This window comes from Mugil cephalus, chromosome 6, assembly GCF_022458985.1.
Source record: "Mugil cephalus isolate CIBA_MC_2020 chromosome 6, CIBA_Mcephalus_1.1, whole genome shotgun sequence".
Taxonomy (NCBI): Eukaryota; Metazoa; Chordata; class Actinopteri; order Mugiliformes; family Mugilidae; genus Mugil; species Mugil cephalus.
Genome location: NC_061775.1, coordinates 812304 through 826433, shown reverse-complemented (window position 1 = coordinate 826433; position 14130 = coordinate 812304). Strand labels below are relative to the sequence as shown.

The 14130-nt window shown below is 39.0% G+C and overlaps 1 protein-coding gene across 7 annotated transcripts in view; it reads right to left on the bottom strand.

The window, feature by feature from the left end:
- Window positions 1-2941: 2941 nt before the first annotated feature.
- LOC125009670 (arf-GAP with coiled-coil, ANK repeat and PH domain-containing protein 2-like) overlaps window positions 2942-14130 on the bottom strand; it is a 75896-nt gene continuing 64707 nt past the window's right edge. For 6 of the 7 annotated variants that reach the window (XM_047587827.1, XM_047587820.1, XM_047587821.1 and 3 more), the window contains 10 exons: window positions 13533-13602; window positions 13260-13354; window positions 12248-12450; window positions 11681-11782; window positions 11028-11120; window positions 10312-10535; window positions 9957-10066; window positions 9757-9867; window positions 8707-8768; window positions 2942-5584 (listed from right to left, as the gene is read on the bottom strand). In XM_047587827.1, coding sequence (XP_047443783.1) covers window positions 5481-5584; window positions 8707-8768; window positions 9757-9867; window positions 9957-10066; window positions 10312-10535; window positions 11028-11120; window positions 11681-11782; window positions 12248-12450; window positions 13260-13354; window positions 13533-13602 — 1174 coding nt within the window. In that variant the 3' untranslated portion in view covers window positions 2942-5480. The remainder of the gene's footprint in view (window positions 5585-8706; window positions 8769-9756; window positions 9868-9956; window positions 10067-10311; window positions 10536-11027; window positions 11121-11680; window positions 11783-12247; window positions 12451-13259; window positions 13355-13532; window positions 13603-14130) is intronic. The other variant, XM_047587824.1, reaches the window with a different exon arrangement.

Below are 14130 nucleotides of genomic sequence, written 5' to 3'. Positions count from 1 at the left end.
CAGTCACCACTGGATTTGGTGACTTGTTAACATGAATATGTTCTGCAGTTTGGTCCCTGGCAGTCTTGAGCAGCATTAATGGGGCTTGGACCTCTCAGCGTTTGCTCACATGGCGTTTTTATGGAGGGAAACATCTCCAGCAGCGGCCCTTCGCTTCTCCACAGGCAGTCAGACCGCAGGCTTCCTGGAAAAGGACCGGTCTCCGGGACATGGGGCAATGCCAGAGAGACCAGCGTGGCGGACAGATGGGAAGGGTTGATGCAAATTAAATTACCATTAGAGTCAAATCACATGGAGGTTAGTGTCTCTTGAAGGCTATGCAGGAAAATGCACGATGCTACAAATCTCAGAGTTTTACAAGATCGAGCTGGTGAAGATGAGATTCTAACCACCTGGTTTGATGTTCTAAGGCTGAGAAAGGAACTGTTTGATTTGACTAGTGCCTTGGATAAGATTTGGCCACTTAATGGGGAAAATACATTAGGCAGTATAATGGTCAATGGGAGACTTTTAGCCAACTAAAAACAGTGTTTTTTATATATAAAAAAATTTTTTTAGGATATTCTGTAGTTCATTTGTACAGTCTTAGTCATTGTGGTTGAATACACTTAGAAAGAAAAAACTAAAACACGTGTTACCTTAAACGTCTGCATGTTGAGAGACGCACTCAGAGAGTTGCATCAACTGATATTGGTGAACAGCTTATGTGTTGGCTCATCAGTGGCAAATAAAGTATAGAAGCGAAATATCAAAATATATAGTGTAATAAACAAACTTTGCTACTAATATATACAATATACGTTTAACATAAGTTTATTTTTCTAAAAAATGTAATGCTTGTTCAATATGAATTCTTTCATTATGGGATAATTAAGAAGAAAAAGAAATTGGACTGACCTGGTTTTTAATCTAATCCAATTTCTTGGAAATTCCAAGTACTTTCAAGTATTGACAAAAATCAAACTGTAACATCTGTTTCATAGACCCCATTTCCTGTAGGACTTCCAGGTGGGAATGCATAAGATATTTTTTGTTTTTTTTGTGCCCATCAAAGCAGCTGCTTCTTTCTGAAAATAAAATGCAAGTTCCAGCATGGCCAACAATGTAATAAAATGCGCCAAGTCCAGCCACAGCTGAACTGCATATTTCCACTTGCTCCTGTCTTTATTTTCTGTCACCCTGCTCTAAATTCACCCTTTGTGGAAAACGGCTGGAGGGATTTCTGCATATCAGGCAGCTAAAGCTCAAACGTCAACAAAGACACGATGAACAAATCAATCTGATCTGGAGAATACAGTAATATTAGGAATTTTAGAGCTTGTTCTTTATATTCAACATACGCTTGTCCAGTAGTTTTGACATGAATTATGATCATACAATCACTGTTGAAACTCTGGCGTGTTTTCAGGAACATTAGTTTGCAGCAGACTAAACACACACATTGGCCTACTGTACACACACACACACAGATGGTTATAATTCATCTGAAGTGGTGGGCACTACTGGCCAGCATGCCTCTCATTTAAACAGCTGCAGAAATAAACAGGCTGTACTTATTAAAGGTGGAATGAGTCTGGGCCATAAATTCATGGATGTGTGTCAAGACCTGCTCAAGGGCCGGATTCATGATTTCATGGATGTATGTTCAAGGCCAACTCAGACCAAATGAATAGTCTCTATATGCAAAACAATCAACTACTAGGAACACAAAATAGAAACATGTCACAATAAAAAACTGACTAAAGCTCGGGTGAGGTTGAAAACAAACAAAGTGAATTTATAAGAAACCCTAAGGAATCTCACTAGGTTACCTTTCAGGCTCTGCTGAATTTCCCCTCCAGATATGAAAGACTACAAGGGGTCCTCCCTCTGCTGGACAGACAGATGACATTGCTGTTTCTTGCAAAAACAATTCAAAGTATTCAGAAAAAGTCTGCAAAGAGAATTACTATATATATAATAACTCTTAGACCAGGGTGCAGAAACAATAGCATCAGAACTCTCAGAATGATTGACTTTTCCTTACAAAATCTACAGTGTAACACACTAACCTGAGCAACACAGAGACTAATGCACGCTTTTCTAAGTAGCAGGCTAGACTACTGTAACACTCTCTTTCTGGTCTACCCAAGAATACAATTAACACACTGCAACTAATTCAAAATTCTTACTCATTATCTGATTGGTTGATAAGAAACACACTACAGAAAGTCATTAAAGCTGACCACAAATAGAGAGAATAGAGACAACTTAGAATTTCTTCACTCTACAAGTGATGTACAAGCATCTCTACAGGGCATGAGATCGTAGGGCACAGTCATAACATACTCTTACATACTCAACAGTAATAATATTAATCATACAGTAGTATAATTATTAAAGTAGTACCACTAATACCCTAAAAAGTTTGAAATTCAAAACATTTAGTCTTTGACAGAGGGCCGCAAAGAATAAATAAATAAATAAAAATAATAGCACAACTGTTTCTACCCGGCTGGCCTTCAGCAGATGGGTCCCTCCATATGAGCTGGGTTCTGCTCAAGGTTTCTTCCTGTTTAAAGGGAGTTTTTCTTGCCACCGTTGCCCTCAGGCTGCTCTGGAGGTTGCAGGCTGTTTTTTGTGAAGTGTCTGGAGGCACTCTGTATTGTTATTGACGTTGTATAAATAAAGTTGAATTGAACTGGACTGAGAGGAAATGCTGTGCCTTTTTGAAAGAGGAGACGTTATTAGAATCCTTTGTTCTTGACTTACTTGTCTTATGTGTGAATTAACATCACTGATAAAAGTTGGATTATAATTTATATTAGAAAAAACAATCGGCAGTTTAGATTAGTTTTTAAAAAGAAACAAACATTAACCTGGTTACAGTTACAGTTGTTTGTGGAACAAGACAACAAGTCTTAAATGCAAAGCAAAGAAAGAAGCAACATTCACAAGTGAATCCTTGGTCTGTATATGTATTGAAGTCCTTACACATTACAGGTATATTATACAGTGCATGTATGTTGGTATACAGACAGGTAATATAAAATGGGCTAAATATATGAAGGATACAAAGAACAGGATAGGCTATATAAAAGCTTATTTAATGATTCAAGTACCACTAACTTTATACTTCAGTAATCCATTCAAAAGCATCTGTACAAAATGTACAAGAGTTGTATACCATGTTGGCTGAAGGTTTAATGTCATATATATGTAAATGTGACAAACAAGTGAAGATTTTACAATTTCATAGGAAGAAAAGTCACAGATCCTGTAGTACAGTACAAAGCGGCTAACGTTAACTTTGAAGCATTCATTTTTAGATGTGAAGCTTTGATATCTGAACTAAGTCAAACAGTATCACTTTGATTCAACTCAACGCACTAAATCACAGTGGCTTCACAACTCAAGTCACACTTCTACAGAATTCCCACAGCATGCTTACCTTTTATTTTCCAGGCTGTATGTACTTTGTACTTTCCAAAATAATTTCCTAACAATGTTCTATTAAATTTCTTTGTGATGGTTTCATAAATTGAACTAATTAACGATTAAGTATTAAGTACACAGCAGCTCAGCAAGGATACAAAAATACACAATAACACTGAGGTTTTAATGAAGCAGCTGGCAGTGTTTCAACACCATCCATTCAACATATTAGTGGAACAGGAAGGCGTAGCCGCAGTGAGCTGTGTGATGAGGAGCTGCAAGTGGTAGGCTGCCCAGGCATTAACTATTGTTATTACTATTATGTAAAACTGAATGAAATCTTTCTGTCATTGCTTATTGGCTTTGACCAAATATTGATAACGGAATGAATTTTTCTATAACAATGACATTAAGTTGTTTGGTTGTGCTGTAAAAAGATTAAACTTTTCTTTCTTTCTGTTTGTTCAATGGGGGTTTGCTGCCTCCAGATTTCTGCCTCTTGTACGACTAAACTGTGCTTGCTGTTACCTGGGTAACAACAGGTGCTGCCAATAAATTTCACCAACTTAAAGAAAATATTTACTCGGGTCTACATAAACCTGATTACACACAACCAGGAAATGTTGGGGAAATTATGGACCAGTAAAATGAAGTGTTATCAGTACTTGAAACCAAATAAAATGACCACATACATCACCTTGATCAGCCACTGCATTAAAACCACCATCAGATAAGGTAAATTACGTTAATAAACTCATCAAAATGAAATGTCCTTCAGGGAAACCTGGGTCCTGATTTTTGTAATGTTACTTTGGTACTGCCACATGAACATTGCTGCAGACCAAGTACACACCTATGGCAACAATGGCACACGCAGCAGGCTAAACCAACGGCCAAAAATACACCGCACCACACTGCAAAAACTGTTGAGGAACACAATAAAGGGTCTAATGACCTTGCCTCAACACTCTTCATATCCCCTTGAAATGATCAACAGAATCTGAACAAAACGGAAACATTGAGGCCCTACCCTGCAATTTACAGAATCCTACAGCCTAGAGGCAAACTCCACAGTTCACCCTTACAGGTCCTGTGTGAAAACCTCATTTTATTCAGTACAAAGCAGGTTTTAATGTTGTGGCTGATGGCTGTATTTTCTACAGGTCCACACAGTTAATCTGGTATCAGCTTGAGACTTTATCAGTATGCTAATCAACCTAAACAAGTATTTCTATTCCACAAAATCACCGCGTTGAAGGGCTGATTGGCTCAAGAACACATACTGCAGGTGCTAATATGGAAAATCAAAAATCATTTAGAGGAAGCTTTTTCAAAATTACAAGCATTTAAAACAAATCCATTAAAAACAACTATAATCCATTTCAAATTACAAATGCATCAACATCAGTGGCGATTTGAGACAAAGACATTTGTGCAAATAAGTAAAAGCATATTGTCATATATGCTGTGAGTTATTTAAAGCAAAACAATGCAAGAAAAAAAGCTGATAATATAAAAAGGATGGTACTGAAAAGATAGACTTAAAAAAGTAAATAGGTTATTGAACAGCCCCCACTCACTTTTCTTTGCAGCTTTTTTTTTAAATTTGTTTTTAAAACACACACACAGGCGCACACACATATGTGTGCGCGTGTGTGTGTTTTTTGTGTCCAGAGGTGAGACATGAAAAATGAAGCTGGGTCAAAATGACCAATAGCCTTGATGGCAGCTCTACATTCAGACCAAGTTCAATAATCATTTATCTTATATCTTAGCAAATCCATTCCAATTATTTAACACTGTACCATTTACTATAATAGGTTCTGCTGAAAAGTACTGTTTAAAAAAAGTTCCCCTTCACTTGACTGAAGTGACTGTTTGAAAATGAAGTAGATGAAAGGGCTCTCTGACCGCATTCGATACAGTGACATGTCTCCAGCTGTGGCCGACACGTTTAAGGCTTAAAGGCTTTCTGATCAAGTGGAGACGTCATTTAAGATGTCTTTTATTTCTGTGTCTGTCATGTCATGAGTGTCTGACTGCTAGTGGACAGTGTTTATGCAGTGTCAGGGTCGCTGTGTGTCGTACTGCTGGTAGCGATTCAGCTTGTCCGGGTCGTTGGAGGCCATATGGGTAAAATCCTGGAAAATGTCCTGGTAGGTTTCATCTCCTATAAAAAAAAACAAATAATAAAAAAACCAAAAACGAATAAATAAAAAAGATAAATAAAATAAACAGAAGATGACAAAGTTACATATTCACTTTTAAAAATGCAGTGGTTCACATTTTCTGTTTTTAATTATAGAGGGAATTATAGAGGGAATGCCCCACTGTAAAGGTGTAGAACATGACGAAACATGCAGAGTCAGAAGGCTCATGCAGGCGACAGTGTCATCAGTGTCAACGAGACTGAAAAAGAAAAGAGTCGACCATACCTGTAAGAGTGTTGACCTGGCTTGAAATGTGAAAGAGAACAAGACAGAGGCTAAGAATGAAAGAAGCAAAAGTTTGAGGAAATAGCTAGAGAGTCTTTCTTTAGCAACTGGAGACAGAGTCAGAAAGAAAAGAGCCCACAGACATTTTTGTTTATCTCAACAACTGTATTGCATTTAAAGTGCAGGAGTTTATATACAAAAATACAGTTGTGTTGGCCTCAGCACCCCAAAGGAAAAAAGAAGAGAAGAAAGGCACAGACTCTGGGGAAGAGAGTGAGAAAAGAAAACACAAAACAGAGAGAAAGTAAAATTACAGAAAAATAAGTGGATGACTGTTAAATAGGTGGTTCTTAAATTGATCAAGTCTATTCTATTTTTTTTTTTAATTAATTTTTAGAAGACTGCATGCTTAAAGACATGACATCTATGGAAAATATTATAATATCTCCAAAATATAGATTTTTCCACCCCAGTTTTAAAAACCAAAGCCCACAAAATCATCACAGAGCTACCCCAGACTATGAACCACTGCTCTGCACTACATACTTAATCAGGTAGAAACACTTGAGCTGACAGAACTGTAATTTAAACAAGAAGGGTAGAGAGGGTTGATGAGGTCAATTCTCCCTCACAGTCATTATCCCATAATATCCATCATCAGTCCCATCATTCATCAGCTGATTGGGGCCACTGATGAAGAGGCTCTATGGTTTCAAAGAGGACGGCAACAAGTCGAATCCTCTCACAAAGCAAAACAACATGAGGACCCTTCAGTGACTGAAAGCACACACAATCTAATCAGCTCCTTCTGCCAAACATAAACGTCCTCCTATTGCTCTCATGGTTGCTGCTATTGTATCTGTTGTTGATCCACAAGGCAACAACAATTAATGCCTATCAATAAATATGAACCATTAAGAAAAAAATTCTATTCATTTGTTGTGACACAGGCCCAAAATAATTACCACTTTAAAAATCCACACAGGCTTATAACAGTCCAAAAACCTGCAGCAGCATGTTTAGCCCTCACTGTAGATCCTTCTTTAAGGACAGTCCTTGACATTTGTGAGATGAGCTCTCTCTCCTCTTGTAAGCACAGATTAACAATCTAGGAGGAGAAACTTCTGACGAATCAATAAACTTCTACTCTAAAGAACACAAGAACTTCACTTGCCTTTAAAAACAAACACAACATGATCGGTACTTAACTATCAAGCACATCAGACATGTCAGTCATTCAATTCATCACGTATTGTAGCAGGAGCAATAGGAGCAGGAGCGCCAGCAGGAGGCGCTGATGTCTCAAAAACCCATTAATGAAAGTGCTTAGGTGCCCTCTTAGGATTTGGGGCTGCATGAAGCTGAGATGTGGGACAAAACATTTAAATCATTCAATCACTAGCAACAAAACACAAATGAGCTTCATCTTTTTTTCACATTCCTTACGGATATCTAGGTTTCATTTTTTTTTTTTTTTTCTTGCAAGGCTCCCATATGATAAAGATAAATTTAAGCTTGGACTAGAAGGTAATTAAAAAGCTATACATGTAGATATTTTGTAAGATTATTGCACTTATTGCTTAAACCCTAAATGGTCAGTCCATATTTCAGTAAAAATCCACTTACATTCAAGACAATCAATGCGCGTTTTTGTTGTACATTTCAGGGTTTCCCCATAGTTACAGGCAATGAGCAAACACACTTAAACTACATATCAAGAGACAATATTGTCGTAAGAGGAAGTGAATACCACACAATCGAAAAAGAAAAGCAAGGATGAGTCCTCATGGCACTAACCATGTGCAACTATAGTTTTCTCTATGTTCTGTCAAATACAGGCTATAAAGAAATGTAGTATTACTATTATGTGGTTCCTAGCATTATCTTCATAAAACAAAACTATTCTAAAATAGACTACTTTTTATGACCAGGCAGGTAACAACATCAAGATGCATTGTTTGGATAACACTTCAGAAAAGTAAACAAGCCTTGAAACTGGTTAAGACTTCAAATGAGAACCATATAGTCACGGGAAAAAGTACAGTAGTTGCATAACCATTAACAGGAATGTGCATAAACAACTGACAGGTCAGCTAAAAACATGATACACATACATCACACCTGTACAGTCAGATGATTCAAAAAATGTCATTCAAAAGTCACTATTACTGCCAGATACTGTAGTCAAGTATCCAACTGGATATTGTGGCAGTTACTGGACGGACAGTTTTTTGCAGATACTGTGAAAAGAAAGCTAATTTCTGATCAGATGCTACAAATCACTGAACACCTCTAAAACAGAAGTGTTTTTTAACTTAAAGTAAATACAAACCAGTTAAAAGTGACAGTTTCTTTCAGTTTTGTGCTATAAATTATTCAAGTAAGAGTCACATAATGGAAACGGTGGATGTTCCACTTTGGAACAAAACTCAGTACAGTCCAGAGTCTATGGCTTTTAACCCTGTCGCGTGAACACAGAGTAGCAGCTGAGGCTACACCACAGCGAGGTCCAGAGCTGGTGCAGCACCAGGCAGAGGGAGGAACGTTAAAATAGAAGCTTTACAGCAGGAAACAGGAGCTTAGTTGAAGTTTGACTCAGTTCACTTGATAAAATATTAATATTATCAAATCACCTGGATGTATCTTTAAAAGCAAATCACTGACAATGAATTGCATGGGTTATGTTGGGATGTTGTATTTAATCTCCAACTCTGAAACCTGAAATTTTTATTTCATAAGCTACTTGTTGCCCTGCATAATGATAAGAGTTATTCAGTTTCATCCAGCTGCAGGCTAATAAACTCCTGCATGCACTTCCTGTACTGCATTTCAGTGGGGCTATTGGTGTTATATTGACCTGACTGGCTGTACGGCCCCTCGGCCTCCCGCATCTCTTCGTTCATCTTGGCCAGTCGCAACCTGGGCAACAAATAAAAGAAACGAACAAGAACAAAGAAAAATGTGTCACAGAGCCAAAGTCACATGATACAATCAGTCTTTTAACATTTATCTTTATAACGTTATTTCTGGGTTCTGAAACTGAAAATAATATTATTACTCTGGTATAACAGCAGAGTTAAGGGACCGTGCTTAATGTAAAGATGACACTATTACACCAACTGAAGGTCATTAAAATGAACGTGGTGTGTAAATTTGCCAAAAGTATGTTGGATATAGCTTCCTGACCAATGATGACGTTTAGTCGCATGTCATCATTCCATCTCCAGTTATCTAGGGGGCGTCCAGCAGCCGACGTGTTTTTCATAGACAACTGGAATACTTTCTGGGGGCATCCATCCCACTATGGTGGGTGAAGCACTCATATCTGGGAATCTGGACGATTTTAGTAACCACCCAAAACCACAACAACCCAGAGTTCAGGTCAGGAGGCAGGGTTGCAGTCTTAAGCATGTTTTTTTTTTTTTTTTTTTTTTTTCAGTCTGTGGGAGATAGACGGTGCAACCTACGCACATAACCTACGCACATAACCTACGCCAGTGCCAGCCATTTTTGTCTGTGCCCTTGTCAGTCAAACATGGTCCATACACTAGGCTTTTTTTTACTACTTCCTGCATCACTTTCCACTTCCTGTTACATTTCTGAAGAGGTCTCCCTTGTCTAAATCTGTTTTAGTGACTGATTTGATTACTGATCATCAGATTGATGTATTTAGTTTGACTGAAACGTGGCTGCAGGATGATGAATATGTCAGTTTAAATGAGTCCACGTCACCTAGTCACAGTAACTACCACATTCTTCAGAACACAGGTAGAGGAGGACAAGTGGCAGCAATATTCCAGTCTGATTCATCTATTAATCCAAGACCCAAATGTTTAACTACTTGTAGATGCACTTAAAATGAACAAAACATCCTCTTCTATGGCCATAGTAGAATCAAGAGACTTACAGTGTGACAATATCAGCATTGGCTGCTTCCACTGCTATGGTCAGGGGAGTTTTCTCATCAATGTCTGCAGCGTTCTGGTTTGCTCCTCTTTTCAAGAATAAACATACTTGCCTGCAACAGAAGTTTTTAGTATCATCAAAGTGGCCCATCAGTACACAGAGGCTCACAGGCTGGTCTAGCATGAAGATGTGGAAACAAACCCTGTGTGTCCCAGCGTAGTGGCGTGGTGAAGAGGTCCTCTGCCCTGGGCATCCTGCTGGTTCACATTAGCTGCATTTTGGAGCAGAAACTCACAGGTGACCAGTGAACCCTAAAATAAACCATTGACATGATTTGAATGATAATTATATTTTTCATCTTAGCACTTGTATCAACAATGTGTGTAAAGTTATCTCAAGACTTGCTACGAACAATTACTTGTCTGAAGCTTCAGCCCAATACTGATGTATCTTTGCAATCAACTTAAAACTGAATTTAACTGTTAATCGAAATTAGTAAAACTTTTTAAATTGTTAATAGCTCTAAACTGACAGGGTTTCTTGTGGTCATACTAACCCCCTGCACCGCCATGATAAGCGGCGTTCTCTTATCCTCCTCCGTATTGACCCAATTGACCTCAGCTCCGTGGGCAAGTGCCTCTGCCATGTCTGGCAGGCTGCGGGCACATGACGCCCAGTAGAGCTGCAGACCTGGACTGTACTCCTTGGGTTCATAGAAAACCATCTCTTTACAGGGTGACGGAGGAGGAAGCGTGGCAGGCAGTGGACACTCAGCAGCTTCTAAACAACGCAAAGAGAGATGTGTGTTAAGTTTTCCCCCTGACAGTACAGTGTTTTTGTTTTACAAATATTTATGCTTTCTCCTTTGAGAATTTAGATTTTTCTGAAATATAGTTAATATAAAAATCTTGTAAAATACAAGCATCTTTAGATTAACACCAGTTTCACAACAATATAGGAAAGAGATTGGATTTACAAGCAGCTGAAATAGCACTCTATCTGGGTATGTGGTTTAAGGCAACATGAGTATATCCCACTGTAAAAGGCTGTCCACTCAAATGTTTTACAAAATGTGTTGGTATGTTTATTGCAATTGTCTCCAAGTGGTAGCAATGGTCACTGACTGGTTCCGCTCTTATAATCGTAGCACTTACACAGAATAAGACCGTTAAAGTACGATAAGAAGTTATGGCTCACCTTCCAGCGTTACTGATGCTTGACCAAGAGCCTGAGAAGCCTATATAGGTGAAGACAGAGGTGTTTGTGTTTTACCTGCATCTGCCAGGCTGTTACTGGAGGGGGTGGTATTGAGCATCTCCCTGCTCCCATCAGCACTGTTCTGAATGCCGCTGTCTGCACTTTTTACTGTAAAACAAGGTGTCGCAATCACTGTTTGCAGTGATGAGGAACATTCATTGAGTGTATAAAATAAAAGGAACACATTCCTGCTGATAGTTGTGCTTTGGAAAGAAAAACTTCAGCACATAAACTTAATTTTGTAGACACCTAAGGAGCCTTTTGTTTTCAAACAAATGTAAGTATCTTTCAGGTTGTGTTAACAAAATCAGCAGGTGGTCCTGATATCTTTCACTCAAGATGTACACAGAGGATATTGTTGGAATAAAAACAGAAAGAGAAAAAGATGACAGATCCCCTCCACCACCTGAAGCTGCAGGTCCCTAAAAAACAAAACTACAGATACAAGTGGAAATATCGCATACTGACCAAAACCATGTGTGAGACAAAGAATCCCAACTCTACAAGAAAAATGCTGGTAACATGACGGGGCGGCTCATTAGAAAGGACTGGATGAGAAGGTAGAAACAAAGGAGTGGATGAAGAATTAGATCACAGCCCTGAAGCAGTGAACTGAAAGGGACAGAAGGGATGGAAAGCAAGCGAAAGACGAAGCGTTTAGAACTTACTGCTCCTGAGCTTGGAGGAGGTGTCAAAGTAGGAGAAGAGTGAGTCAAGCTCGTCAGGACAGAAGAGAGAGTCACGGCGAGCCTCCGCACCACTGGCAGCAGCTACGCAGGGGGATGATGGGAGTTTGGAAATTGGAGTTTGAAGGGTAAAGGGTGTAGATTGAGTGGCAGTGTGGGGTTAGGGGGGATTTAGTTAGTGCAGGGATTGATCCAGGGGGGCACACAACAGCCAGGGGCAGAAAGATAAAGTAGAGATTGAGAGAAAGAGAAATTCAGGGGGAAAGCACAAACTGCCTGACTACTGGCTCAACTGACACTGGAAAAGACAGACTACAGAAAAGCAATGCCAGGCAAAGAGGGTTTAGACACATGCTGTTCACAAAGAACAGAGTATGCAAACGGATGGACACATTTCCACGGCAAAACAAATATCACACTGAATTGTACAATCAGCCTTAAAACAAAGTTTTGTTTAAGCACTGAATGGACTAAACTCGGTTCAGTTTGATCCTGGAAGTTACAGAGAAACATTGGGTTGAACTACTGGGTTGAAAGTTTTAAACTGACCTGACTGCCCAGAGATGTTAGAACTGGGTCGAAGGTTTGGGGTGGGTGGAGGCGGTCTCGGTGTCAGATGCTCAGAGCTGCTACTCAGCCTCTTCTCCTGTTTACTCAAAGAAACCACTTTGTTGCGAAGCTCTTCATCTGATGGTCGGCGGACAAATCGGCGATCCACATACTTGGCTTTAATGTAAGCCTCTACCTCGTGTCTGGAAAATTGTTTCATTGTTGTGTTAAATAATCATAATTTTTGGCAACATTTCTAGATATTATTCACTTAGACTAAACAGTTTGGTCTTCTATATACACTGCTCAAAAAAGGAACACTTTAATCAGAGTAAAGCATCAAGTCAATTCATCTTCTGGCATATTACTCTGGTTAGTTAAGTAGTGGGGGGTAACAACAGGTGCACTAGAGGAACAACAGTGAGACAGGAACAGATTTACAGGTACAGGTGGAGGATATTGACATTTTTTCCATCTTCATCTTTTCTGACTGTTTTTCATTACTTTTGCCAATATGTGCCACTGCTAGAAGGTTTGTTGTGCCTCGCACAGTCTCAAGAGAAAAAGGTACAGGATGAGTGTCAGACTGTCTACATTTAACAGTAGACAGCGTATTTCTGCCTGTAACATCCTTCAGCATGGCCAGTTTGGTGATGGGTCAGCGATGCCCTGGTCCAGTGCATCCCCCAACATTGTCACACTCCATACAAGTACATAGGGGCCATACAAACTACTGAGTCCCATTTTGAGTTGCTGCAATGAAATTTCAGCAACACAGACTAACAACATATATATATTTTTTCTTAACTTTGATTTTTCTTTTAATTCAGCCCTCTGTAGGTTGAACATTGTCAATTCCATCTTTCGAACCCAACTCATTAACCAGCCCTTATCAGATATCGAGCATGATACTTTCACATGGTAAGATATACAGTGAAAACATATTCATTTTCCTGCAGGTTTTAACTTAAAGTATTTTGTCTGAAAATACCATTAAGCTTTAGTCCTGTACCTCGGGTCTCCTGGTTGTGGTTTTCTAGCTCCTAGATCCTCTTGCCGAGCTTCATAGATCTGGTTGATCACTTTGTTCCCCAGTTCACACATCAGCTGCAAAATGTTCATCACAGCTGACTTATCAACCAGTGTAACAAATTTCAGTTGTCAGCTATATGGATCTCACAGTTATTGCCAAGCATAGTAGAAAGCACGGGGAAAAAAGCTGTGAAGCAATACCAGTACTACTAAACGTGCTTGTTTCTGACAGTCAGTTCACACACTTACTCACCTTAAGTAGTTCGGGCTCCCATGTATCCAAAGTTAAAGACCGAACCTTAGAGAAATGCACTCCCAGACTCCTGTAAATGAAAGAATTAAAAAACACAATATGATCACTCCATATGCTTTTACACAAGCCCTAATGGCACGGGATTAGTTTTACCTGAGGGCATCCAATATTACCCCCATACATCTGTGTGTCAAGTGGCACATTCACACGGGTTGTGCACACTGTTGTTATGTTTCTGCTATTTTCAGCCTCATTCCACTTCATGTCAAAGACAGTTTTAATTACTTTGTAAATCATAATGGATGATAAAAATATATTTTTGATACTATTTATCCCAGGGAAGAAATAACCAACCACCTGGTGGTATTTAAATCAGCTCCAGGTTTGTGGATGAACACATTAATGGCTGATTTAATGGTTTTATTCGTCTAAATGGGTGAATAGTTCAGTGACATTCCGACTACCATCTGTCCAATCTTTGAATTATAGCACATCCTTCATAATTCTTAAGAGACAATGAGGCAGAAAAATGCTGCAAATCAAACAAAAGTTGCGAAAAAGTAAAAAATCACCCCTAAATCACAGACATATCGATTCA